General features: G+C 46.0%; 13 protein-coding genes across 13 annotated transcripts; 9 read left to right on the forward strand and 4 right to left on the reverse strand.

Moving 5' to 3' along the window:
• The first annotated feature begins 700 nt into the window (after positions 1–700).
• On the forward strand, positions 701–2,239 carry F4822DRAFT_38891 (cytochrome b5). The gene is made up of 2 exons (XM_051456925.1): positions 701–1,458; positions 1,535–2,239. The coding sequence occupies exons 1-2, from the start codon at positions 1,400–1,402 to the stop codon at positions 1,986–1,988; spliced, it is 513 nt and encodes a 170-aa protein (XP_051319930.1). The 5' UTR covers positions 701–1,399; the 3' UTR covers positions 1,989–2,239.
• On the forward strand, positions 2,240–3,969 carry F4822DRAFT_38872 (uncharacterized protein). Its single transcript, XM_051456908.1, has 5 exons — positions 2,240–2,651; positions 2,780–2,925; positions 2,990–3,225; positions 3,379–3,482; positions 3,544–3,969. The coding sequence occupies exons 1-5, from the start codon at positions 2,490–2,492 to the stop codon at positions 3,619–3,621; spliced, it is 726 nt and encodes a 241-aa protein (XP_051319931.1). The 5' UTR covers positions 2,240–2,489; the 3' UTR covers positions 3,622–3,969.
• A 700-nt stretch (positions 3,970–4,669) lies between these two features.
• Positions 4,670–5,230, forward strand: F4822DRAFT_424625 (uncharacterized protein; the record flags this gene model as incomplete). Its single annotated transcript, XM_051460177.1, has 3 exons — positions 4,670–4,830; positions 4,895–5,049; positions 5,109–5,230. 3 exons carry the CDS (start codon positions 4,670–4,672, stop codon positions 5,228–5,230), a joined length of 438 nt encoding a protein of 145 aa, XP_051319932.1.
• Positions 5,231–6,314: 1,084 nt separating this feature from the next.
• F4822DRAFT_424626 (uncharacterized protein) lies at positions 6,315–6,854 on the forward strand (the record flags this gene model as incomplete). Its single annotated transcript, XM_051460178.1, has 3 exons — positions 6,315–6,475; positions 6,542–6,687; positions 6,751–6,854. The coding sequence occupies 3 exons, from the start codon at positions 6,315–6,317 to the stop codon at positions 6,852–6,854; spliced, it is 411 nt and encodes a 136-aa protein (XP_051319933.1).
• Positions 6,855–7,337: 483 nt separating this feature from the next.
• On the forward strand, positions 7,338–9,326 carry F4822DRAFT_387251 (S-adenosyl-L-methionine-dependent methyltransferase). Its single transcript, XM_051456794.1, has 9 exons — positions 7,338–7,652; positions 7,715–7,764; positions 7,851–7,991; positions 8,049–8,115; positions 8,166–8,193; positions 8,249–8,261; positions 8,315–8,747; positions 8,842–8,926; positions 8,986–9,326. Exons 1-9 carry the CDS (start codon positions 7,521–7,523, stop codon positions 9,138–9,140), a joined length of 1,104 nt encoding a protein of 367 aa, XP_051319934.1. The 5' UTR covers positions 7,338–7,520; the 3' UTR covers positions 9,141–9,326.
• Positions 9,327–9,633: 307 nt separating this feature from the next.
• On the reverse strand, positions 9,634–10,522 carry F4822DRAFT_39087 (uncharacterized protein). Its single transcript, XM_051457073.1, has one exon. It carries the CDS (start codon positions 10,155–10,157, stop codon positions 9,738–9,740), a length of 420 nt encoding a protein of 139 aa, XP_051319935.1. The 5' UTR covers positions 10,158–10,522; the 3' UTR covers positions 9,634–9,737.
• On the reverse strand, positions 10,415–12,866 carry F4822DRAFT_39208 (uncharacterized protein). The gene is made up of 6 exons (XM_051457177.1): positions 12,534–12,866; positions 12,227–12,485; positions 11,603–12,179; positions 11,281–11,545; positions 10,933–11,225; positions 10,415–10,874 (listed from the first exon to the last, which is right to left on the reverse strand). The coding sequence occupies exons 1-6, from the start codon at positions 12,606–12,608 to the stop codon at positions 10,673–10,675; spliced, it is 1,671 nt and encodes a 556-aa protein (XP_051319936.1). The 5' UTR covers positions 12,609–12,866; the 3' UTR covers positions 10,415–10,672.
• Positions 12,867–14,220: 1,354 nt separating this feature from the next.
• F4822DRAFT_424630 (carotenoid oxygenase) lies at positions 14,221–15,879 on the forward strand (the record flags this gene model as incomplete). Its single annotated transcript, XM_051460179.1, has 1 exon — positions 14,221–15,879. One exon carries the CDS (start codon positions 14,221–14,223, stop codon positions 15,877–15,879), a length of 1,659 nt encoding a protein of 552 aa, XP_051319937.1.
• A 46-nt stretch (positions 15,880–15,925) lies between these two features.
• F4822DRAFT_39354 (uncharacterized protein) lies at positions 15,926–16,792 on the forward strand. The gene has a single exon (XM_051457304.1). It carries the CDS (start codon positions 16,088–16,090, stop codon positions 16,721–16,723), a length of 636 nt encoding a protein of 211 aa, XP_051319938.1. The 5' UTR covers positions 15,926–16,087; the 3' UTR covers positions 16,724–16,792.
• Positions 16,793–16,846: 54 nt separating this feature from the next.
• On the forward strand, positions 16,847–18,544 carry F4822DRAFT_424632 (uncharacterized protein; the record flags this gene model as incomplete). Its single annotated transcript, XM_051460180.1, has 2 exons — positions 16,847–17,388; positions 17,449–18,544. 2 exons carry the CDS (start codon positions 16,847–16,849, stop codon positions 18,542–18,544), a joined length of 1,638 nt encoding a protein of 545 aa, XP_051319939.1.
• An 85-nt stretch (positions 18,545–18,629) lies between these two features.
• On the reverse strand, positions 18,630–20,713 carry F4822DRAFT_39283 (uncharacterized protein). The gene has a single exon (XM_051457244.1). The coding sequence runs from the start codon at positions 20,110–20,112 to the stop codon at positions 18,715–18,717; it is 1,398 nt and encodes a 465-aa protein (XP_051319940.1). The 5' UTR covers positions 20,113–20,713; the 3' UTR covers positions 18,630–18,714.
• A 162-nt stretch (positions 20,714–20,875) lies between these two features.
• Positions 20,876–24,472, reverse strand: F4822DRAFT_39385 (L-aminoadipate-semialdehyde dehydrogenase). Its single transcript, XM_051457321.1, has 4 exons — positions 23,966–24,472; positions 22,147–23,913; positions 21,400–22,083; positions 20,876–21,344 (listed from the first exon to the last, which is right to left on the reverse strand). The coding sequence occupies exons 1-4, from the start codon at positions 24,212–24,214 to the stop codon at positions 20,898–20,900; spliced, it is 3,147 nt and encodes a 1,048-aa protein (XP_051319941.1). The 5' UTR covers positions 24,215–24,472; the 3' UTR covers positions 20,876–20,897.
• Positions 24,402–27,153, forward strand: F4822DRAFT_39381 (putative MFS transporter). Its single transcript, XM_051457318.1, has 5 exons — positions 24,402–25,039; positions 25,098–25,302; positions 25,356–25,459; positions 25,510–25,682; positions 25,743–27,153. Exons 1-5 carry the CDS (start codon positions 24,863–24,865, stop codon positions 26,542–26,544), a joined length of 1,461 nt encoding a protein of 486 aa, XP_051319942.1. The 5' UTR covers positions 24,402–24,862; the 3' UTR covers positions 26,545–27,153.
• The last annotated feature ends 28 nt before the right edge of the window (positions 27,154–27,181 follow it).

Genomic DNA, 27,181 nt, shown 5'->3' on the forward strand with positions numbered 1-27,181 from the left:
CTGCGGCACGGAGGACCGGGACAGGCAATTGGTAATTGGCAATGCAAATGCAAGAACTAGCCAAGTGCAGTTGAGTAATGAGGCTGAGCCGCAACAGAGTGGACGGGGGATGCAACACAACACGTGGAGAAAAAGGGAATTAAAATAGGAGAGAATTATTCATTTTAACGAACCATGGTCCTTGCCACGGGACTTGGATGCGAAAATCCAAGTGTCGGTGAGTGCTGACAAGACTGTAAAAGTAGAGTGGTAAAGTGACAGAGGAGGGGGGAAAGGCCCATTGCGGCCTACAATCTGCAGAATTGATTCGGGATTATCGTAAAATGTTGAATTGAGGAAGTTCGATTGTTTCTTTGTCTTTGTCTAGTGATCGACTCTTTTTTTTCTTTGGAGTAGAAACCCGTTGCAGCAATCGGATTGGATAATCCTAATTATTACCCTAAGGTTAAGGTTATTCCAAAATGTGATGAAATAGATTAGTGCGTTCGTCGCGTTTTGGAGTACACGTAGCTAAGTAGGATAGCTACTTCCTGAATGTTAAACCCGGTAAGGCTGATTCAACTGATGTTGCTACAATAGTCAATGACAAACTAAGTTCAACTAGAGTTCAACTAGGAATCGATTGAGTTTATCTCGTGTTGTACTGCCGCTGTCATAATTTTAACATGCGGAACTTGAAACGGCCGTCATGTATCTCAGACGAATGCGTAAGGAAAGGGGATTTGTTTGCTGAAATGTCCACATGCATCCTTGATTGATAGATTATAAAGCTAAAAAATAGCCCTAGATTCAGCCTTACCTCATCTCCAGCAATTCCTATTCAGCTCATGATACAAAACACAATTCCTATCAATAACAACAATGAGGATATGCGATATGTGTGTGATGCCATATCGTCGTCGTATTTTCGAATGAATTCCTTTGCGCCAAGCTTTTTGATAATCCTGTGTGTTACATAAAAGGGATGATTATCTAACACATCGCATAAGGCAGCAACAAAACGTACATTCTCAATGGTTCGATTCTACGAGCTGTGATGCCAAGGCTGTTAAAGCAGGATACCCATAAATATGGGACATACCTCCAACTACCTACCTAGGTAGGTACGTACCCATGTAGCTATGTACATTCTCAAGATCATAGCGCAACTCGAACTTATACCGGAGCTTGGGCCACTTGCACGCGGACAAGCTCGGAGTATACCCACCCCACCTCGGATGACCGATTATCAACGGAGGACTACTACTAAGCCTCATCCTTCGTCAAGATCTCATCGCTCTTATCAACTCTTGCCTGTCCCAGGGGAGATCGTAAATCTATTCGTATCACTTTACAAGTCTAGTTTGCCATTTATCTAATCTAATCAGTGAAGAGATCATCAAACCCCAATCAGTTCGCTATGGACTACGTCAACCAACGAGTGGCTCAAGCCGCTGCTCAAGACCCTTCCGATATCTAGTGCGTTCCTTATCCTCTTAACATATCACAACCGTAGTTCCGGAGTATCCGACTAACATAGAACCATTTGCTATAGCACCGGCCTTGTTACGCCGCTCAATGCCATCCTCCTAACCATCACTCTCTACACGACGTACCTACTTTTTAAACCCTCGCCGCCCGCGACGTTACCGCGCGAACCTCCCGCCATCGTCTTTCGCACATTCACCCCGCGCACACTATTCCCTTACAACGGGCAGAATGGTATGCCGGTGTTCCTAGCAGTGCGCGGTCGCGTCTTCGACGTCACGAGTGGCCGCAACTTTTACGGACCCGGCGGCCCTTACGAGAACTTCGCTGGTCGTGACGCCAGCCGTGGCCTAGCTTTCCATAGCTTCGACGAGGATATGCTGACTAAGGACCTCGACGGACCTCTGGATAAGTTAGAGAACCTTGGTCCCGAAGAGCTGGAGAGTTTGCAGGGCTGGGAAGAGAGGTTCCTAGGCAAATACATGGTGGTGGGGAAATTGGTCGCAAAAGCAGATGCGTAAATCATTCTTCTATCCATGAAGTACTATGTCATATGGGGTCTATTCTTGATGATATACTTGAGCGCTTGAGTTTTTTAGATCTTGTCAGTTCCGCAGATGTTGTGGTATGTACAGGTTATAAAATGAAAAGAACGTTATTCGTGGTTGCATTCGTCAAACCCGTTTAAACTAAATGCTAAAGGCTTGAAGGAAATAAGTTCCGTTTAAGTTCTCAAGGAAGGGGAAGGTACAACACATACCCGAGCGAATTTCCTCCGATGCTACTTCCATGTTGCACCTTCACCCAGACACAAAGCTGCTGTTCCAACCGTTGCTTCCTTAGTTTTGAAATATTAGGAAACAGCTATCACAATTCCTACCTATGTCCAAGGTTGCCTAAACCCACTCGGCTCAATTTGAGTCGTTTTTTTGTAACTATCACGGATCTCCGCCCAATTACCCATATTCGCTGATCTACGGTCAATACACAGACAGCGAATGCACTACTGATGACATCCAGCCATGATTCAATTCATTGTTATCTTCCTGCTATCCCTGTTTTCACAGGTAGCCACCTTCCCCGCCGATGTCATTGAGACGGGCCCTTTAGTGTCCACCAGTGTTCCTTCTTCGTCATTCAACGGCACGGCTACTCTCGATAAAGTGACACCCGACGATGCATATGTAAGTTGGTCGTGGTCCATCCCCGTTTCATTCGCTCGCATGCGACTCTTTGGTCTCAGAATGATCATCTCGAGCTTGCGGCCATTTACAGCATACCGTCAGAGAGATTCTAATATGAGGCTATATAGTACAACGGGAGCTGGCAAAACGATAATAATCAAGAATGCAACTGGGCCACGAAGTATATGCCATACGTCAACTCTGAATGCACAGAGTACTGCGAGGCAGACACTTATAATTGGGGCTACAAGTACCATCGTCTACGATACCACATGTGAGAAGTTACTTACCAAGATTTTACAACAGAACGTGTCTACTAATTCCCTCTACCCACTTAGTAAACTATCAGCCAATGGCCAAAACCCTACGAATTGGTGCAAAATGTTCAAGGCAAGAATGATGTACAATTGTGGTGTTAGATCGCCCGATTTCTTCAATTGCAACGAAGGCAGAGCACCAAACATTGACGCACTCCGTGTTTGGGCTTACGATGGCTCAAGCGGCAAAATCGTGCAGAAGCCTGGTATTAACCTGCGATTCGACTTTAACCCATGGTGGGAACCCCGAGATGCAAGTAAGTAACCACGATATATATATTGAGTTCTTATCTTCCCTGATAATGCAGAACCTCCAAGTTACAAGTCAATATGGTCCTGGAGCACTCGCCCTTCAAAACACCCGATACCCCGAGCTCCTTACTTGAAATAACTGCTGATTACCGTTATAGTGCATGATTGTGTTGGGTCGTCTATCCGTGAAGCAACGTGTGCAGGGACCGTTTTCATCAATGGCCTACGATGCATCCCCGTATTGTTCGCAACTCCGAACGGTGTAAGTGGGGGCTCTTCATCGATAAGCCATACGTGGATACTAACGATTTATAATACTATAGGCCGAGGTTGATGAGTCTTACGTACCTCCTAACCCGAGATGCTTATACAACCACGAGGTTCCTCCCGATTCAACTTAAACGAATGAGTCAGGACCGCGGGAAACAAGGTTCCAAATCGTGGTTCAATAGATGGGCTTCGAAATCGAGTAAATGCTTGTAGCTTGCTTGCTATATTCGGTAGTTAGCATGTTTCTCAGTGCACTCAACACCAACTTACTCTCTCCGACCCGACGTCAACTTTCAGGTCTACAGCCCAACATTGTCCTGCTCGTTAGGAGTAGCGTAGCTATCTACCTACGGTGTTACAAGGTAGCCGAAATTTAGCAAATATCTACCTCTATCTGTCATCATCAACTTAGCATAGGCTTATTTGCCTTGTCAAGACCTTGAATTTAGCTGGCTTCAACACCATGCGACAGTATGCTCAAATAAGAGTAAGGATAACGTCTACTCCCCTTCCTCCACTATTTTCCACACAAATGTGTTGCAAGTTTGTTAACGCCAGACGGACCATCTTAAATTACTTAGATGCACATAGGTACCCAAACTTCTTAGGATGCTCTACGAGATTCAGTTGGGAATAAAATGTAGCGTTTTCATTAATGTTGAAGTGGCTGTTGATAGTACCCCCCAAAAATCTTCAGGTAACAGGTACGAAGGAGACATTGACTTGGATTATTAGTATGCATAATATTGTAGGTTATAATTTGAAAGTAAAACTTCCTATATTCCAGGATATCAACTTTAGTCAAGCCCTAAATAGACAACAGCGTGCCTTTTAATGTTATTTAATATAGTCACTCTTGGTGAAACGTCCTTACATTTGAAGAGCTGGTTACATATTTCATCGATAGCGTTGAACGAGGCAGCAAACTTGGTTATGGGGCGAACAAACAACGAAGTAATGTCGTACTAATCCAGTATTTTGATTTGTTCTGGCTTGCCTCTGGTAAGCAAGGGACATTTCAGTTATGCTCTCTATTCCTATAGAACTCGAGATTTAGACTTCAAGTATAAGTATCCAAGGATAGAACACTCAATCGAAAAGATAATATCCAACCGCCAATACACTCTTTCACATTTTCCAGGTCTTTCCACACTCGTTAAATTCTTACTATTCCGAACAATGCGCGTTCTCATTGCGGCGTCCCTCTTGCAGTGGGCTACCTTCGGAAGCTCTGCATTTATTGATCCTCAGTTGTATAGATCACTCGACGCAAAGAAATGGCACTTGGGATTTCATAATGATACAGACTACTCGCTTGCAATGTCTCTTGATCTTGACCTGTAAGTTTGAAGAGTGCCCGTGATCGCGTTAGGCTTGGATTGCTAACTTGCACAACCTGGAAAGATGCCTCGGGAATTATGCTGGGGCCCTAACTTCTGTCAAAGACGGCGGATTTTCACCTTCTTGCATGTGTAGCGTATCGGATGACTTCTACCAGCTCCTTTGTGTATGTGGTAAAGGTGACGACAATGGAAATAGCGTCAAACAGATCAATATTAGTACGTTTACTTACAACTCAAGTTCTGCGCGCATCTGCTAATACATGAAATCGTTACAGTCTATAGAGACCCCGAAAATGGTAATTTAGGTTATGTGGGAGGGGTCACCTCTGCCCCTGACGGCACGGCTCAATGCTATGGTTACAATAGTACCAAGCCAACGATAGAATTGAGGCACTGAATCTGGGGTTTCATGTTATGGACAATGACTAAATGGACGAGATGTTTTTGTTTTCTTCCCTTTTCTAGCTCGAGACATGTTTCTATCATGTATCGCTTACCTTAAGGCTGGACACTTAAAGTATGCATTCTATGTAGACTAGCTACAGTAGGGGGTCAAATTAATCAGATCCACCCCGTAAAACGCACCAAAAGCAGCCATTTGACAGCATTTTCACCTCGAAATATCTCATTAGGATTAAAAATAAAAAATATGTAGTTGATTTAAACTTGAATAGAATTGAAAGGAGTATAATTTTATGTACTTTAGTTTTAAGGGGAAATTGGATTAAAAGAGCTATTGCAGGTCAAAGTCAACCTTAATATAATACCTTTTATATGAGAGCTAATAATGATTATGTCAAAGTCGACTTTAACCTACCTCGATAACTTTTTCAATTTTAACAATAAGAAGACTCATTATATATAAAAAGTAAGGTAGTTGTAAAATGTAATAAGTATAAATTGTGTATGTAATTTTACGATTTTTATTAGTAGAGATATCGCAGAGTGACAAAGTAGTAACATGGTCGTTTTTGGTGTGTTCTTTGCGGTACGCCACAGCTCTGAAGGCTCAGCGCACGTCCGATAGATTCTTCATGGAATTAATTAATAATTAATATAGCTGGATAGAGCTCATTTTACATGACCTTTCAATATGAACCACTTCATTAAAAAATGTTATAGGGAGGGGTGTGGAAGGGAAGAGTTGAGAATTGCAGGGTGATTCTAAGGATCTCATTGGCTCTTGAAATGTGGCAGTGATTTGTTCAATATCGAAGAGTTAATGGTCACTCTTGATGAAACGTCCTTATATTTGAAGAGTTGGTTACGCGTTTTATTAATATAGAACAAACAAACAATCAATCAATCGAGTTTTCTCATGGCATCTCAGTATTTTAATTTTCTCCGGCTTACTCCTTGCAAGCAAGGGATATTTTCGGTTCTGTCTAGTATAAATATCAAAGGACGGAAAGTACAACTCAAAAGATAAACTAACTATTAATCTACTACTTCACTTATTCATCTCTTTATTATTGGAAACAATGCGCGTTCTTATCACGTCATTCCTCTTGCAGTGGGCTATCCACGGAAGCTCTGCGCTAAGTACTCCATATGTAGGGAGTACTGGTGGCCGAAAATGGGCTTTGATGTGGAACGCCTCGGACACGGATCCCAAAGTTGCAGCATCTATTGATCTTGACCTGTAAGTTTAATAGCGCCCGTGATCGCGTTGGGTTAGGAGAGGTGCTAATTGGTATAACTTGGGAAGCTGCTATGCAAATTATGATGGGGTGCTAGCTGCTGCACACGATGGTGGATATTCGTCGACTTGTACTTGCGGTAGTACCATTTATAATCTCACCTGTAACTGTGACTATGGCAACGGGGGAAAATCACCGAATTATGTCAAACTCTGTACGTTCACATACAACTCATGCCCAAACTGTGTTCATCTGTTAATATACGTATACGTTATAGTCAATCTCGATCTTAAAACAGGGGACATTACATACTGGGAACCCTTCACAGCTGCCTCGGACGGTACGGCCCAGTGCTTTGGCTATAATAGTCAGAAGTTTTGATGTACTAAACCTGGGGTTTCGTGTTACCGACAATGGTCACTTTAGATATGAGCCGCTCATCTCTTGGTTATTCTTTTTTTTTTTTTTTTTTTTTTTTCGCTATTCTGGTTCGGGGCATGTTTTATACTATGTATCAATATGGGATTGGTTACTTGCCTGGGTATCTTACCTAAAAGCTGGACACTTAAGTAGATTTTCAATTCTAAGAGTAGAAGAGGTGGAGTAGATTATTTATCTTCCCATTTTTATTTTTGGCTTGTTCCCTTTTTTTTCAATAGACCGAGCGCACGTGTCAGAATATCCCGGCTACTCCACGTGATTTTGCATGAATGACCAATGACGTCCCCGAACCACTATTCGCCTCAACTGGCCGCTAATCAAAAACGCCAATCTTGGCGCGGTTAGTAATAATACGGACAGGAAAGTGGAGCCTTTGACCTGGTCCCCGGACACTGTTCATTTCCCACCTTCCTTTTCCTGTATGCTACGTATCCTACCTGGGACCTTACCTGTTTAAATAAATAAAAATCATAAGTGCGATTTCGATCTCTCCACTTCTCCTCATTTTGTTGGACTTTTTTTTCAAGATCTTTGCTATCGTAGCTCTTCTCTGACTAGTCATCTCTAGTCCCTTAACATTTATACTATTATTTTATTATTATTATTATGGCCAATCCACCCGACGAACCAGCTGCAGCTGCTTCCCCGACAGCGGCCGCTCCGGCTGAAGCATCAGCGTCAGGTGCAGGTGATGTGCCGAGTGCGGTAGAGGGTCCAATTGAGGCCGCTGCTGACCAAGTAAGAATATTTGGACATGAACGAGCCGCAGTTCACCCAATTGACTGACAATTGCATCCAAGGACTATGAACCATTCGATGACGCAGACTCCGCCTTAGGTCCGGGTGACAAGTAAGACCTGCCATTTTATACAGTGTTTTATTTGAACTATCATGAGCTTTGGAATCTTAAGACACAAACCTAACAACTGACAACAGCGCGAGCTCAACAGCATCACTGACTGAGAGTATCCTGCAGTACCGTACGCTTAATGGCCGTACGTACCATAGCGGGAAAGTCGGGTCAGGTGGTTACTGGGGACCGAATGACGAGCGCCAAAATGAAGCCTTAGACATAAAGTGAGCTCCGCCGATTTGAACGATATGGATTTTCCGCCTTCTCACACTTTTTTTTAGCCATCATTTCATGACGCTCAGTTTGGGCGGCAAACTTTTTCTTTCGCCTTTAAAGGAAGATATAGAAGTAGGTGCATAATATCCGTCTTTGTTAGGTATACGACTGACGTGTCATAGAAAATTCTTGACATTGGAACTGGGACAGGTGAATTGACTTCCCAACCCCGATTTCTTTATCATATGCTAATTACTTTGGTTAGGTTTATGGGCAATGTAATGCAATTGTCCCACTCCGTAATGCGCTCAGGAGACTAATCATCTTTCAGTGACTTTGCCGATGAATACCCCAACTGCGAGGTTGTTGGAACGGATGTAACCCCAATCCAACCTTCGTGGTGCCCACCCAACGTCAAATTCGAAATCGACGATCTTGAACAGCAATGGACCTACCCATCTAACAGCTTCGATTTCGTACACATGCGATATATTACCGGTTGCGTATCGGACTGGACTAAGTTAATGAAGCAAGCTTATACCGCCCTTAAGCCTGGTGGTTGGGTCGAGACGTTCGAACCGGAAGCCGACTATCGCAGCGATGATGGCACCTTGAAGGAAGGTTCGCCTTTCCTGATATGGCGTGATTTGTTCGAGGAGGGTGGTAGAAAGTTGGGTCAATCTTTCACTCTTATCTCGGATGATACACAACGGAAGGCTGTCGAAGCCGCCGGTTTTACAAATGTTGTAGTCAAGGACTTGAAGGTAAGTCGGCTGATTCTATTGCGATCGATCATGGCGAGATTCGTGCCCCACTCGCTCTCGACAGGTGATCGAATCATATTCTTACATTTTATAGGCGCCGATTGGTGGCTGGCCAGCCAACCCCAAGCTGAAAGAGCTTGGGCAATGGTATCAATACGTTTTTGAACAGGACCTGGAAGGTGAGCATCCATTTATGTGGTTAGTTTTTTGCTTGGTTACTTTGCTTACATGATGCTAGGTTACGTTATGTTTATGTGGAACAACGTTCTAAACCGTCCATTGGAGGAAATGCATGCATTCCTCGCGGCCTTCCGCCGAGACATTCGCAACAAGAACATCCACGTATACCTACCTCAGCGTGTGGTATATGCACAAAAGCCTTTGGATGCTTAAGCCGACTTTTTGCCTACCTAGGTAGTTATGATTCATGAATTTGTATATTCTCATGACGACAGATTGGATATCTTTATACTTCATAGCAACGGAGCATTTATTGAAAAATCGGATGTTATATAATCACTTTCCTTGATTACAAGGTATATACATATATACATAATGATACCACATTCGCTCCCTGGATCCATCATGACGGGATGCTACCTTGATTTGTACCACAATCTCGTAAAGGGTGGTATGTGGAATGTGATGGGTACCTGGGTACGTAGTATTTACCCTCCTTCTTTACCCATCCTTCGCGCTCAACCGTTCGGATAAGTTTCACAGCCGGGTCGCTAAATTTGACCACATCTAAGACACGACTTGATGCGCCGTTCCGATACATAAATGGCCTAATTACCCCTGTTACTAGTCGGGTAGTTGCACATGGACGGCCCGGGCCGCGGATAGTTTAGATAGTGTACCTAAATTAACGGGTCTCTCCACTTAGCTTCGGCCCCGGCCCGGTCACCGTCTCAGTATGGTGATCGTTCTTTCCTAGTTGCCATGTAAACTGCCTCTAAGTATTATTAACTTAGTATACCGGATCCATGATTACGCGACTATCGAACTAATAGCACCTGCGACCCCAAGTGCAATAAATATCGTCCAGTATGTGACCTGAACGCCGAGTTGAGCGCCGCTGGTCGCCGGTGGATTACTCCCCGCGGCACCGTTTGCGAATTGTACGGCGAAGTCGTAGGTTAGTCCCGACGGCGTGCACATGGTGCCCGCTGCGCAGTCCATGACGCTGCTCCATTGTCCGGATGCGCAGCGCTGCCATTGCGTTGTGAGGCAGTTCCATTGTCCTTCGGAGCCGGCGCAGGAGGTTCCTTGGGACATTTGGCGTTTTTCGTGGGGTGTGGTGGTGTTTGTGATGAGAGGCGATGATGGTGATGCGAGGGAATATGGGAGCAGGGTGAGGAGGATGGATAGGAGGAGGAATACGTTTATTGAAGGTATGAAGCGCGACATCTTGTTGGTTATGTGAGTGTTCGAAGGTGATGTTTTCGGAGTAGGAAGTTCTTATTTCGGAGCGCTATTTGGAGATGTTCATAAAGAAGCGGTGGTGACACGGATGGGGCCGGTATGAAGCCCGTGAAGTAAATTTTAGCGGAGGTTCAATGACTACGTCTGACTCGATTGTAGGACCATCGTCATTTTCGCTCATACATCATGAATCACTTTATAGCTACCAACTATTTACCTCAATTGTCCACCGCCGTCATGTTTGCTCTCCGACTCTGACCTGGCGTTGAGTCGGCATTGCTGCCCGACTAGGACGTGTCAATTGGCAACACGTTTGCTAGTCTAGATGTAAGCCACATGTCCACATTTTCATGCACCTATTCAGGCTCATATCCGGCGCAGTGTACGAATCGGAACTATGAATTTATTCCCAACTTGACGCATACTTTTGGAACCAATTATCGCCGAGACGTTCCACCAAGAACACAGTCACCAACCTTCGAGCTTCTCTAATTCAATCATTACGTCCTAAACTGCCACTCCATGTATCGCTCGCATCCAGAATTGTCGGATGATAATAAGAGATCGAATTCCTCTTTGGCCCCTTTCTGGTGGGATTTCTTCTTTAACCTCATCGGCCATGGATCAATGATGGTGTGCTTCTTCTTAAAGTCCATACCCGACAGCTCGACGATGTTGGGAAAGCAATGGAGCTGCATATACCTAAGACATGCGTTAGAAACAGGTATTATGAGATGAGATGGAGATACACCAAACTAACTTATTAAAGTACTTGTCAACATCACGGATTTGTTGAGTCGCAACGTCACTGATGATGATATTCGCATCGTATGGTCCGGTGGGCATTTGCATAGGCAGGTACTTGTACACCAGTCCCATTTCGCGTTTGATGACCTTGCGTTTTTCGTCGTCATCGAATATTTCATCGACCGCATTGAGGAATAGAGCGACTAGAGTGGCGTGGGGGTTCTCATTGCGCGGTTTTAAGAGTGGGCCGATGAACCCTATGACCTTCGCCATTCCCAGATAACCCGCGTCGGATATGTTCGAGACCTAGAGGTCAGAAAAGTTAGCCTCACCTCCAACATAGAGAGATTCTGTGACGCACCTCAATGCGATCGAATGTGACGCTCTGGCCGAGGTGGCCAGACAACCCTTCGGCGTTGATATTTGACAATTGGAACGCGACATTCATGTTCTTCAGGCGGCCATGGAAATCGATGAGAAGGTCCTTGAGGAGGAAGCTGAGTTTACCGTATACATCGTTGGTAGCGCTACCAGTTGACACTGCTAAGACCTCTGACTTGAGCCAACCACTAAGAGGCTCCGCATCGTCTTTTAAGGGCCAAGTACTGGTGTTGCGGAAGAGAGTACTATACAGGGGTTAGATACCTAGAGTAGTGGGGGGAATACCGTCGACGGAGACTTACGGGTTCGGCACTGTGAACGGATCTCGAGATGCACCGAATGGAATGACGATCCCATCTTCACGAAACTTCTGAGCGCTGGCACGGTCCCCGGGGGTTTGCGCAAAGTATCTTCGTTCTCTATGATCTACCCTCTGCGGAGCTATGGTGATGGCCCGGCGAATATCCTGCGCTTTCTTAGTCGTGAGACCAGCTGGAACCTCTAGGCTGGCGAGTAGATCGGACCATTGCTTCTTGGTCAAGACGAGCCGAAGGGACCTCGAACCAAATATCCATGTCTTCCCCATAGGTGCATTCGGTGCCTTGTGTGCGATCTTGGAACAGACGTCCTGAACCAAGTCGTGGATCTTCCCTCTTAGTATATCGTAGAGCGATTGGGGGATAAATGCAGAGTACCACAAGTGGACTATATTCTCGACTACAACGCTTGAGTCGTCTTCTGCCAGTGCTAGAAGCAACATGATAGCGTTCCGACCGACGACATCTCCGTCCCTATCGTTTAAGTAGATGCTCATGGGGCTTCGGAAACCTTTAGGGAGGGAGGTGATGGTCTTCACGACATTTCGGATATCTCCGGAAGCTTGATGATGTTAACCTTGTCTAGATTTCGAAAAGCGAAAGACTCACCGGCAAAGAGGAGGCTCAATGGTTTGGCGTAGTCGACGCCCTCATTCGACGGGATGTTGAGTAAATCGAATGCGGGCATGTTACCCCAGAGGTATTTCATCTGATAGTTGAATACCTGAAGACGGGGACCGCCCATAAAAGCGGGCTCGCGATATTCCGTCTCCCATCGAGGGCGCCAATTCGGTTTCAATAAGGGGTTATTTCGACAATCTGCCTTATGCGTCGGCCAGTGAAGTCTTTGGCAGTTGCTATTGCAATACTTGGTTGGGTTAGTCGTGGAAAGCCATCGGATAGAATGCCTACTTACTAGTACTAGTCGGCAATATGAACAGCTCTGGCTCCCAACCCCGGAGCAATTTGCGCACACTAATTCGTTGGCCATCTCGAACTTGTATAGCGAACATAATTTCAGAAGAAGAATCCATAAAGTTGGAAAGAGGAGATGGATATGTTGACGTTCAAATATACTCGACGCCGTAATACCCTCAGGCAGCAAGGCTAGAGGACCTGGGTAGGCGGATTGGCTGATACAGTCGCATCGCAGATGTCGTGAAACCGTCTGTTTTAGCACCTGTCACTTTTCTGTGTCAACTAAGATAAATATGTGTGAGTTGTCCTTTATTGTAAGGTTTGCTACCCGTCATTCGCAGGCAATGTGCCGATGTACGTGACGAGGCGGTGGAAGGGGGGGTAACCACAGATATCCGACGGAAGCCTGCCTTCGTTTTCAATCACACAAGCGCTTGCAATCATATTCCAAAACACGTTCAAAATTTAATAAATGTTTTTAAAGTAATTGATTAGTAAACATACGGACTGTGAATATACCGGATATCAATGTTCGGACGCGAAATATTCAAGTCGAACTCCTACTTAGGAAGCCGTTTTGTATTGATTGTTATTGTGACTCACTTGCCGCTTGGTTTCGACCAGTCAACTGAAAGCATAAGAGCTCGCCATCTAGAATAGGTGACTTGTATCCAGTAAATGAATCGCTCTAGATAATATTTCATTGTTGATACCCCGCGATTGGTACGCCCATTCTGGTGACCTGTAAATTGACCAGTCCCGGAGATTAAAATCGTGGTCACATACTTAAACTGAACCACATAATGTCTTTTGTTGGGTTTCTTTCTGATTGATTCAGCATGAACCTGTCACCGGGTTTCAATTGTGTTATTCTGTTGATATTTCTGTAGTGGTTACACACCCCTATATCGTCCGAATCATTCTTAAACTGAGAGAACACGGCAGACAAGGCATTGCTTGTGCGTCATCAAGCCTTTCTATATGCAAGGGAGTAATAAATATATGAACAAGGATTTCTTCGACGTCTCTTGGAGCGGACCGAGACCTAAACCCCCTTTCGCGCACACTTGGCATATGAAACATGGTAAACGCGATCGAATCTGATCTAGTTTGTGGAGAATACCCTCGGAAGGCTTGCGCGGCGTGTCCTACCGTAGCGGTCTTGACCAAGGTGGAGTTAGACAAGTTCTGGTACTATCGACGAAATATCTGCCTGATGCGAGTCAAACCCTGACGGTGAACAAGAGCTTGGTTCCTTAATTAGCGTGACTACCGGGGCTTGCAACTCCTTGACGTGAATTAAAAGCTCGTTGAATAACTGATTGTGTTGGAGGCGGAAGGATATTTATACCGAAGTGCTCCACTCGGACTCGGATTCGCACGTACTTGCTGAGCCTCAAAGGAAGATCCGAGTGCCAACATGCTAGATGAGAATCTAACTACTTGTGAATTAATGCTCGAAGCTTGGCATGTGACTCCCACATACCTACCTTTCTTGGAAAACTTGGCCAATCAGTGTTCAGGTGATTACTTCGTGGCCTGTTGATACCAGAGGGGATAGCAAACATTCATTAGCAGCGAAAAATCATATAAGAGGCTCACGTTGATGAAATAATATTGAATATGAACACTTGGATATCTATCCAAAGACTCACAGCATCATCACATATTCTTCTAAATCCACCATGATGCCTCCGAAGAACCACCTTCTTCTCGCTCTTGTCGCCGGCCTACTGGCAAAATCTCAGGCTGATGTTTTTCCTCCACCAGACTCAAACCCGTTGACTTGGGGATTTTATTCATCTCCAGAATTTCAGCAACCTACCGAACTCGAGATCGAGGGTACCATCCCTACTTGGTTATCGGGTTCGCTGTACCGTGGAGCGGCTGCGACTTGGGACGTGGGAAACTTCACTGCTGAACACTGGTTCGACGGATTCAGTCGAAACCATCGCTTCGAGATCGCCAACGGTGTAGTTACTTATCAGAGTCGTAATGCGTCGGATGAGTTAATGGATTTCGTTCGCGAGACAGGACAATATCCTACTGGGTCATTCGGCAATGACCCTTGCAAGATCATCTTCGGCGCATTGGAGACCAAGTTCAGGAACCGTACCGTCACAAGCGGTGATAAGAGCAAGAGCAATATTAATGTGGCCTGGATACCCAACTACCCGGGCCTTGGACGTAACACAAGTAGCGAAGGCGGCCCCTTCGTGAGCTTGGTTACTACGACGGAGGCCAATCCTCTGCAGCAAATCGACCCGATCACTCTTGAACCTATCGAGCTTTTCGCGTATTCTGTCGGTGACTCATCCAAAGGTGGAATGCTGAAGAGCGATAGCGGGCGTCTCGCCGCTCACCCAGCTCATGGTTCTGATGGGTCAATATGTAATTATCAACTTGACATATCAGGACAACCACCCACGTACCAAATCTTCTGCGTCGACCCTACAGGAGAAGTCAACTTTCTCGCCGAGATCAAAGATGCGCCACCCGCCTACATTCACACCCTATTCAGCACCGAGAACTACCTCATACTAGTAGTCTGGCAAGCCGATTACACGAAACAGGGTTACACCATTCTTTCTAGTCTTGGACCATGGAATCCCGATCGCAAGACGCTCTTCTATGTCATCTCTAAAGCCGATGGCAGAGTCTCTAAATACATCTCGGATGATGCATTCTTCGCTTTCCATGAGGTGAATAGTTTCGAAGACGAGACCGGCGCGATCAATATTGATCTTCCGCGCATGGACAATTTGGATTTCTTGACGGCGGCGAACCTTGCGAATTTGAGAGCCAATCTTGGTAACAAGGCGGATGCATCATCGAAGAACGATGCTCCTGGGACTTTTACGCGATATCGACTGCCCGCGTATCGCAATACTTCATTCGCTACCAATGGAACATTGCTGGCACATCGCGCTGAGACGATGTTTAGCCTTCCATATGCTGAAACCAATATCGAACTTGCGCGGATTAATGAAGAATATGCGGGAAGGCCGTATAGATACACATGGGGTATCCACGTGGAGAAGACGGGATATTTCGCGGATTCATTGATTAAATTAGATACCGTGAACCGTGAGTGGAAGGTGTGGTCCCCAGCCACCGAACAGCTTCCGTCGGAACCAATTTTTGTGGCTTCCCCAGAAGCTCAGGTTGAGGATGATGGTGTGTTGCTTTTTATTGCCATGGACTCGGCTGTAAGGAAGAGTTCTCTAGTCGTCGTTAATGCGACCACGATGGAGGAAATGGGAAGGGCTAGAATGCCAATTGTTATGAGCTATGGGTTTCACGGGATTTGGGGAGGAAATACTTCTTATTCTAACCATTTCTGAACAATACTTGATTAGGATTCCCTGATTATTGTTACACAGATCAGCACGGGTTTTACTCACCAGTAAAAAGGATTTCATAAAAACGCCACTATCGGGTGCAGACTCTTATGCATTTATACTAGGATATGTGTGTGTGTCTTCCCTTCTCCAACATTGAGAGCAGCCTAAATCGTGACACCTAAACCGTAGAATAGTATTAGAGGCAGCGATGTCACTCTCCTTGAGAATTCGTGAAACACTTCAACAGGATATTCGAACACTTAGCGAAAATGAACGCCGGCCGATTCCGTGGGAGATGTTGTGGGAAGATTTCTACACAAAATTCGAAAGCGGCGATGTACCGACGATCCATTATTACTCCCGAGAAGTGCGGTACAGCGTGATGCGAGATGCCTTATCCAAATTCTACGATGCAGCCACAGACTTAGTCGATCATGTAAGGCGGCTTGATGAATTGCTATCGGAGCTACTCAAGTGCCAGTGGTGGCCGAGTAGAATTGGTGCTGACGCCATAGTGGAGAGAGCTGAATTGCTTTTACGGCGAATTCCGAAGGATACATTACATTTCCCAGGACGAATTGATGAGCTACCGTCAGAATACTTTTCGGGAAGTCAAAGAACCTGGGGAGAACTCAAGGTCGCGTCTCACCTCCACCAGAATGTACTTCGGTTTGCTATATTTCATGTCCTGAATGAATCTCACTGTAGAAATAGCGCGGATAAGATCTTCTCGACTATCCTCAATTGCGTTGGCGAGATGATTGAAGCATCCGTTAAAAGCCACCGAGCTGTGAAGTCTAGGAAAAGCCCAGTGTTTTGGTACATTGTCAAGGCCTTTCTATAGTCGTTCTAGCAGCGGATGCGGTCATTGTATTACTTTTTTATTGTAAAAGTAAACGCCGACGAGGGCCATAGACACGAGGAAGGGGCATATTCTTGGTTGAGGAACTTCCTTTTAGGGCCGAACATGACTCTTAGAGCTTTCACCGAAATAGCTTCTGCGGATGAAAAGCCACAAAATATGTGTGGCTGGATGTTTGAATTGCTTCGAAGTGACCCGATCGCTCTAGGAGCCGATTTCCGAGTCCTTTTTCGCCGCTTCGGTGAGGCGTTTGGTAGCACGGGAGCAAGATGTGCCAGATCAGGGAGTGATGCATGCGATGGACGTGATTGGCATGATTGTCTAAGATTTGATAGGGTTGAGGGGGTCGATCAGACAATGCATGACTTCCACAGCCCCCACGATCCAACAATTGAGGCTAAGGTCAAGTGGGATGAAGAGTCCTATCTCAAAGTAAGTGGCGCAAGGGCCGTCTCAGTCTCAGAAAGTCAAGGAGACATTTTAAGGTATTGTGTCGCTTCTAACAAGACGATCGCATTTTCTCATGTGTGGAGCCATGGCCAAGGTAGCCGTCCGCACCTAGGGATTAACCGATGCCTCCATGATCGGTACATTGGGCTAGCATGTAAGCTAGGATGCGATAGCTATTGGATTGATGCGGCTTGCATGTAAGTGAAACCGAAGAACATCTCTACGTGTAGAATGGTTGAGGTTGACTTCTGGTTTAGTCCCGAAGACGATACTTTGAGATCGGAAGCTATACTGCATATCAACGATGTGTTCTATCGCAGCCAGCAAGTGATTGTCTGCGATAGGGACCTGATGACACTAGATGCTTGTCCCCTCACAGTACGCCGTGCAGAAGTTTTATTAGCCGGAGTAATACTCTCGGACTGGAACCTCAGAGCATGGACAATGCTAGAGGCATTGAAAGGTCGGAATCACGTCTCAATTCTATGCCGCGATGACCAAGTCGTCATGTTTCAGGATGTTCTTGAGCGTGTTTGTAGAGACGGGCGGATCGACCTCGCGGCGTTCAGCTTGTTTCTACCTCATATGGTTCGGAATTACGATTTTGATGACGAGCGATCCAGGAGAATTCGTGATTATGGTTTTAATGTCGATCTAGAGCAAATTGGCTCTTGGCTAAGTCATCGCCCAGCAAGCAGGGAGAGGGATTATGCTACGATATGGAACTTATGCTTAGCCCAGCAAAAGGAAGGAGTCAAGACAATAGAAGACTTTTGGAAACAAGAGCGGGGGATTAACATCCTCACAGGTTTCTTGCTCTCTCCCGCACCGAGGCTTTCTGCACCTGGTCTTAGTTGGGCTCCAAAGACACCATTCGCATTGCCTGATCGGGCAACAAGTCCAGGGGAGTTCCATATGCCGATTACAGGTGAAGCTACACAGTTGGCTTCTGTATGCATCAATGGCTTATGGGGGCCATGGTGGATCCACGTGATGGACCTCGATTTCCTATCGACGACGAAAGGTAGAATGTCGAAAACCGGTCGGGAACTTCGTAGGGTTCGTAAGACGTTCAAATCTCTAAGGAAGCACGTTGCTCTACTACGACCAGTACTGAACCAGGTATATAATTCTTGGGATCCAGAAGAAATTCCTAGTTCAGCGAAATCGGGCGTTCTACTCGCCGTCTGTGATTCAGACAAGACGGAGAAGGGCCGACAGCCTGGGGCTGACCCAGTAGTTTATATGCATGATGTTGAGTCGTATAAATGGATTTGGAGAGGTGTGTATCAATGGCCTGCGGGTGTTGAACTCCCAAAGTTCGTGCAGTTTCATAGTTTGTGGCTCGGTTGATACTGCTAGCGTAAGGCTTCTACAACTAGGCGATGTCCCCGTATAACTTCACTCTGTACTATGAAAATGGACGTTTGAGGTAAGCCTACATAAAACCATAAATACCGCGTGGCTCACACGCCAAGGTACACTGACTTGACAGATAGTTTGAGTAGGATACACGGAATACATCAAACACCCTGCCAATTCAGTTTTTCTTTCATTATCCTAGCCCCGGTCTGTGAGAGGTACGTAGCGCGACGAACCCATTCCACATCGTGAGATGGCAACCCCTTTATTTCACCCCCATTTATCATATTCTCAAGCCAGGCGTCGCGTCGCGGGTGTGGGACGAATATGTCGTCCATCCATCGCGTGACTTTACTTCCGCTGTATAATTGTATCGCGCCTATCATCGGAGCACGCCCACTGAACTCAAAACTTTCGATATCCACAGTATATCCCTCGCGTTCTAACCAGTCGCGAGCATACGTCTTAGTACAGAAATGCCATCGCAGCACCCGATCGATAGCTAATAATGCTACCATGCAGACACCATCCCACCCCCTCTGCCCTGCGGTAAACGTCATAGCGGCAATGTGAAGAAGATGCGCGAATGCTAACCATTTGGCCACAAGCCAATTATACTGATTTTGTGGCACCGCGAGCATGGGCTTGTTTAATAGCGTATCGACGATTGAGCGGTCTCCCACGTACAAGTACCAGACGTTGGCATTCTGGTGGGGAGCCACAAGCATGCAAGCGTCATGACTCTCATTGTTCTGTAGGTACCCCGTAGGCCTGAGGACTGAGACGCGTTGAGTGGTTATCCTTGAAATAGCGCTCATTATAATCACAACCGCTGTGCCATAAGAGCCCACGAAAGATAGCGCCACCGCAATGCTTATAAGCACAATGAAAGAGAACACATGGAATGTAGTCGTCTGCCCAATATCCTCGAACTTAAAGTTACGCCCGGTCGTTTTCCTTTCGCGTTTAAAACGAAGGACATACAATGTCTGATATCGACGAAACTGTCTTTCGCTTAAGGGTCTCCATTTCTCTGTTACCAACGGTTTATGTGCGGACTTCTGGTAATCTCCATCAGAGGACGAGCTACTAGTTGTGCTCTTTTCTTGGACAGTCCTCGGTTTGTTATCTTTGGGACTAGGGACCGCTTCAGGAATGCGAGTATGCTTCTGGGCGTGTCGGTGGCGAGCATATTCAACAATGGCAGCGCTCGCAGCGCCGTTAGCTAGTGGGAAGACGCTTCCCCATTGTACATCCCACACGGTTCGACTTGAACCGCCTCTCGTTGAAGCCTGATCAAGGTAATCCGGGCCCTGACTTAACAAACGTGATAGTCCTGCTAATGTTCCCAATTTGGGAAATAGTCCAATTGAAACCCTTCCTAACAGTGCCACATCTCCGGTTGTCTTGTAGTCATCGCGAACGCTGGCAAGGTGGCAGATAAGTGGTACAATTGACGACCATTCAGAAACGATATTGGGTAGCGGTGGGAGAAGGACGGCTGGCGCGATATTAAGAGCACCCAATCTGGCCTCTGTACCAGACAAGAAAATTGCCATTGAATATTTATAGAAGGCTATGAGATTGGTGACATACCTAGGTACTTAGAACTCGAAATATAGAATTTCGGAATGGATGACCGGAGTTTGATATACGATCCGAGCACAATTCCCGCATGAAAGAGGTGCGCCTCGTCCATACTTCCAGGGCAAATAGGAACTCACCGGTAAATCCTCAATGAATCAAATGATGAGGCTGAGCGAAACTTACTCAAATCTAGACAAGGTATATGTACCAATTGAGGAGATTCAGCGCGAGTGAAGGTGGTGGCAATGTTCAGAACGCCTAATTTCCCCTCTTTGAAGCCCAAAAAGGACGGAACCCCTCCGAGCCGACAGGACGAGATGCACAGTAATGATGTGAACTCATGGTAGATAATGACATGATAGGCTAGATTTCCTAATTCCCACTTGATGGCATAATTTTGAAGCAGGCTGCGTGGTACTTTTGAGCAGTGCTACAGTCCTAGCAAGGTTCGAACGCATATCTAGGTACGCACCTAAGGGCTTGAAACCTGCTGAAACTATAGGGGTACCTAGGTATTTAGCGAGACTTTATGTGGTGGCTTTTCAGCGGAAATGGAGTTTCTTATAGTGGTCGTGGTCACAAGAAGGAAGTAGGATGCTTACTGACGGGTATACCACGATTATATAAGTATGTCTAGTAGCTGTACAGACGAACCCTAACCCCAACCCCAACTCCGATCTCGACAACCTTAACCTTAAACCCTTCCCCTAACCCCCTAACCCCCTAACCCCCTAACCCCAAGCTGCTTTGTAATCTTCTACGGACTCGATGTAGCCCAAGCACGTCGCCAATTATCTAAACACTTTTGCAAAATTCCACTTCTAATAATATCAAAACCCTGCCCAATGGTTTCGGAATACTTAGCTGTCGTTTGTGTCTCAAAAACGAGACCACTTCTCCCAGCTGCATCATTATCATACTTCTCCGTGTAGAAATCTAACAATTTGATTGTAGGGTTCTTCTGGGGGTCTTGTTCGCTTTCTCGTAGCCGTCGGACCCATTCCCTCTGAGGAACAGTTTCGAATTCCAGCCCCGCTGCTCTGAGTGCCGGGAGCAAGTCATTACACCAAGAAAATAGTGTCGGGTTTAGTACATGATAAACCTCTTCAATATTTCCTGATAGCTGGTCCTTGGAATTGGGACTGAGACCGGAAAGTTCGAGGATCGCAGAAGCACACTTGTCTACTGGTAGCCATGACGGTGTCTACAGCAGTGTTAGGCCTGTATTTGGCGGGGTAAATAAGGGGGCAGGGGCTTACCTCATCAAGCATTGGCAGTGCGCCGATTGTGGTCGCACTTTGAATCATCAAGGGGATTGCTTCAGTCGAGTTCCAGAGACCATTTTTGGCATCTCCCATCAACTGACCGCTTCGTAATACTCTCGCGTGTATACCGGTACTCCTTCCTGCGGCACGGATAATATATTCTGTCACCAATTTCGACCTCGCATATCCCATGTTCTGCGCATGATGCAAGTTTTCAACATGAGCTTCGCGAATTGTAGCTGGAATTGGAGTACCTGCGGCGGCTGATATTGAGGATACGAAGAAGAACTTGGCTGGTTCTTGGAATGGAACTCCTAAGCAGAGTTTTATAATGTTGTGCACGCCGGCTATGTGTGATCGTTCGAAACTGCTGAGATTCACGTTGAAATTTACCATCCATGCGCTGTGTATAACTGTGGTCAAACTTGACTGGAGCGTTTTGAGTGTTGAGGGGTCAAGACCGAGGGATTCTTGGCTGAAGTCACTAGGAATACACACGGCCTTCTCTATGATAGCTTCATGAAAGACATTCCGGAACTTGAGGCTCGACATAACCCGAGATTGAGCGTCTTCAGGGGTACTCGCTCGGACTAGACAGTATACCTTCTTGACTTCAGGTATTGCTGTGATTTGGGATAGAATATGCGCTCCTAGCGAACCGGTGGTTCCGGTGAGTAGCTGAATATTGTCAATTAGCCATCACTAACTCTTGTTTGATTAGGTTGATAATGATAAACTCACCACTACCTCTCCCTCTGGTTTCTTGTCGCCACGAACAAACTGTGGAAAGCCCGAGTACTTGGCTATCAAGTCAGACATCAAAGTGATCTCATCGGTCTGGGTTAAGCTCTCGCCCGTTCTAAGGGAGTATAGATACGACGCAAGTTTTTCGACAGACGGGTGTTCGAAAACAACATTATTCCCCAAGATCGCATCGCCGATATCAATTTCGCGAGTGATCTTTCCTCTTGCGAGTACAGCTTGTAGGCTGTCTATCCCGCCGCTTTCGAAGAAATCGGTCTCTGCCGTTAACCCTTGAACTCCAACGGTATTAGTGAATAAATCCAATAAATATGCGACCAGCTCCGGTTGATCCAAAACCCGACGAGCTCCATCTCTAGATTCATCATGTGTCTCGAAACGAACATAGACTAACTCGATGATTTGTTCGAAGGCCTTGTATGCTGCTGCTCGGATGATCGTACCCTTGTCTGTGCGGGGATAAGGAGTACCACATGGAAGGACTTCCACCATATCTATCGAAATCTGGCCGAATTTCTCGGCTGCTTCGTTACCGGCTGCGATAATTGGCTGCAGAACATGGAGGAGATCATCTTTGCTCATATCCCGAGCTTTTGAACTTGGAATAACGAGTAAGCCTGGGAAAGCTTTGCCCACTCCGAATATGAGTGCTTCTTCTACCAATTCATGCTGCCTGAGTCGGTGCTCGAATGGAATTGGGAGTACCTTCTCTCCGTTGACAAGAGTCACTCTATCATCAAGGCGTGATACGTATTTCCATGCGTTAGGTATCGAAGGATGCGGTATAAATGTATCTCGGGTATGGAATGAGTTGGGAGGGTTGTCTGAGTTTGAGCACACCTTTGTCGGTAGACCATCAAGAACGATGCATTCATATAACCCCTCGCTGATAGGTTCGAATCGAAGATACGGTGCAACTTTAAGGAACGGTCTCACGTAATTCCACGCCTTATCTTCTGGATCTCGAAAAGATGTCATAAGTTGACCCATTTCCGTCGCGCCGTAATGTCCTACAAGATAGACACCAGCCTCGACTAGCCTATCTCCAAGCTCATCGGGACAACTGCTCCCGCCGAATAAAACGAGCTTACATCGCTTCATTACGTCGATACCCTGCTTACTTTCGGCGAGGAGCTTCATTGAGTATGGCACGCAATGAAAACTCTCCGGAACGAATTGCTGCATCGCGCTCAATAAATGGTCATGTGTCATCGGAAGACTTGCGTCGAAGAATGCCGTGGTGACTGAATAAGTTATCCCGCGGAAAAAGGTCGATAAACCATGATTATGGTATAAGGGCAATGTTATGAATGCTCTCATGCCACTACCAACGGAATAATTCGTGAGACAAGATCGATGGTTTTGGTATATCGGCTTCGGGAGACCTGTAGAGCCGGAGGAGTGTACGATGAAGGCGATCTTTTGCGCTTCATCTTTGATCTCAACGGGCCGCTGAAAGCGGTGGCTGTTTGAGTTAGCCCCTTTTAAAATCGTGCTGTCTATTAGAGTGCATTGGAAGATATCGTATTTCTCGGCTATTTGGTCAACAGTTCCCGCATAATTTGGTGCGACGACGATTTTTCGACATCCTGTTTGTCCAAGGAGTGCCGTATAGGCTTCTATTGACAGGCGCGTTGAGAGGAAGAATACGGCGAAACCAATTCGAGTTAAACCAAGCATGGTGATAATGTATTCGAAATTTGACGGGCCGAGAATTGCCACTACTTCATTTTCCCTCTGATCTTCCTACGGACTCCGTTAGACTCATGATACTTAAACATGGATTCGTACGACATACCTTCGGGACCAACCCCGATTGAACATAATGCTTTGCGGCCTCATCTGCAAAACTGTCTAACTCCTTCGCCGTATAATACACATATTTGCCGTCTTTCCCGGGATACGCGAGTAGAGGCTTAAAAGGAAAGGCATTGGCGCGGTTGACTATCAAATCGTTGATGCTGTCGATTGAAGTACTTTCGGTCTCGGGACCCGGTCCCTGACTGGCGACCTTTAATTGCGCTGGTGATGTTGCTGTGAGAGACATGGTAAGTCGTTTGCCAACACACAATATACTTAGATGCCGAAACTTGAGCAATTCAGACGATTCGTCAAAATGAATACTTATTATGTCTATTTAGAAGCTCCATTTTCGGACTATTCTACCGCCACCATCGGACAATTGAGAGACGCGGTCTTCGCCTAAGGCATACGACGTTGAGTATCTACCGAAGACGACCTCCCCGCCTCCACATCGGAAATATGAGGTCTAGAAACTTGTTTTCCGATCGGATGAGACGTTAGGGTAACGGGGATGTTCGATTCAATTGCGCGCGAAATCTTATGGATTGAACGCTTTTCCGATCCCTGCTGTTTTCTGTCCCCATTCGTTAGCAAGAGATTAGCCGATCGCTTCGAAATCCGATAACCCTGATCCAATACAATTCTTTTGGACTAGTGCTAGCTGCCCCATGGGGATTCATCAAGATATTAACCCTGGACTTTGCGGGGACTCCACACTTCTAATAGGGAATTGGACTTAGACGACCCCTAAGTGGATTACTTAAGGAGTGAAAGCCCATATCACCTCCCAGGGCATTCTTCTCGGTCCAGCATCTTTGCTCCATATCTTGTAGTCCTTGGTATTCTGGCTCCTTTTCTCAAAGCCGCCATAATTAGGGCCAATTTTAATACCATGGACGCAACTCCTGACCTCAGCCGCCAGAAAAGCGGAAAGGCTGAGCATGTCGAGCAAATCGCCGGCGAAGTCTTGGACAAGGGGACCGATGCGCCGGTCGACAGGTTCGGCGCTCATGCGAAAACGGATCCAAAAGAGATCAAACTTGTGAAGAAACTGGATATGTATATTCTTGTAAGATTTATTTGTAGGATAATCTGAATTACCTTACTGACAACTTGCTTTACAACAGCCTATCCTCTGGTTGATGTACTTCTTCAACTTCCTCGATCGAAATGCGATGGTCAACGGCAAGTTAGACGGGCTAGACAAACAACTCCACATGAAGGGATATGAGTACAACACTTGTGTTTCTATTCTCTTCGTTGGTTATCTCGCGGGACAAGTCCCTTCCAACATGCTTCTCAATCGTGTCCGTCCTTCATTATTCATGGCCGGTATGTAATGTTATAATAACTTCACGATACCTTCCCTGACATGATCTATGTAGGATTTATGACTGCTTGGTCTATCACCACCCTATGCACATTCTTGGTGCACGACTACAAGACAATGTTAGTCGCAAGACTGATTCTAGGAATTGTGGAATCTCCGGTGAGTTCTATTGCCGGCTTGAAGAATGTCGACGGCTTATCAATCATAAGTTTTATCCCGGTGCGCTTTACATGTTAAGCATGTTCTACACGAGGAAGGAAATCGCAACTCGTATGTCTGTTTTCTATACAGGAAATATGGCTGCGAGTGCGTTCTCTGGGTTGATATCCGCGCCTATATTTGCGGGTTTAGGGGGTGTTCGTGGACTGGCTGGATGGCAATGGTAAGTTCGCAGCAATACTCCATTTGTTCTGTCGTGATTTCTTTCTGACATACACTCCAGGTTATTCATAATCCAAGGATCGCTATCAACAGTCATCGCGATCGCTGGATTCTTCCTTCTACCCGATGCACCCTTAAAAACTCGATGGCTCACCCCGGAAGAACGCCAACTAGCCCACGACCGCATCGCTAGGGATACGACAGAAAGAAGCGAGGCCGGAACCAGTGTCATGAAGGGATTAAGAGAAGCTCTCGTTGACTACCGGACGTGGATTTTCTGCTTGTGCGACAATCTACACCTTAGCGCTAATGGCTTCAAGAATTTCTTGCCGACCGTCGTCAAGAATCTCGGCTTAGACACAACGACAGCTTTGGTCCTTACTTGCCCGCCCTACATTTTCGCGGCGTTTCTTAGCATCGCCGTATCGTATAGCAGTGGACGGTTCAATGAACGTACATGGCATATCACATTATCCAAAGTGGTCGCAATCGCCGGTTTTGCTATTAGTATGGCAACGCTCAACACGGCAGCCCGCTACGTCGGCATAATGTTGTTTGTAGGAGCTACATACGGCGTTAACAACATTATTCTGAGTTGGACCAGCTCTGTTTTGGGTCAGTCGGACGAGAAGAAAGCGGTTGCGATTGCGATGTGCAACATGTTTGGGAACTTGAGTTCCGTCTATACGCCTTACCTTTGGCCAGACTCCGATGCACCGCAATTCATTAAGGCCATGTCGGGGGCAATTGGGTTCTCGGCGGGTGTGATTATTTGTGCTTGGGTCTTGAAGATTTCCCTTATGAGGTTGAATAAGAAGATGCGGCGAGATGATCCGTCGGCTTCGAATTTTTACGTGTATTGATGAATTTCTTGTTTAAATTTGGATATTTGGCTAGTGGGCATAGCGACTACCTAGGTAATTTTATCTAGAACTGTATCTTCGCTTATAGGCCGATCCGCCGGTGCAATTACAGAGGAGGTTAGCGTCGTGGCCTCCTAGTCTTTTAACGAGCTACAGCTTGTGCCTCCCTATTATTATAGCGACCACGAGACAGAGCCTAAAGGCGTGCCGTAGAGCACTGAATGTCACAGATTACTGCGTGTGATGATGACGAATTAACGCAGCCGACCCTACAAAAACACTGCCTCAAAAATCGCCAACCTCGCCGCGCAAGTGGCTGCAATACAACCGAATCGCACTAAGTTATAGGGAGCTCGGCGCCCCAGATCATCCAATTTTAGCGTGTAGCCGCAAGAAACTTCTAAAATAAGGCAGGCATACATACTATCGAAACTTTTGCTTATTGTTTTAACTGAGGGTTCTTAGGTATTCTTACTCAGTATATATATATATATACAGAAATTCATAGTTGCATCGAAAATGCTGTGATTAGAGTCTTGTTATAGCCGTCACCTATACCGTTATTACTAATAAAATCCTTGTAGCTGTATCAGTTAATCGGTTATCAATTACGGGTTAGCGAAGCCCTCCATACTGA

The sequence above is a fragment of the Hypoxylon trugodes genome, assembly GCF_022578975.1.
Source record: "Hypoxylon trugodes strain CBS 135444 unplaced genomic scaffold F4822scaffold_1, whole genome shotgun sequence".
NCBI classification, from domain to species: domain Eukaryota; kingdom Fungi; phylum Ascomycota; class Sordariomycetes; order Xylariales; family Hypoxylaceae; genus Hypoxylon; species Hypoxylon trugodes.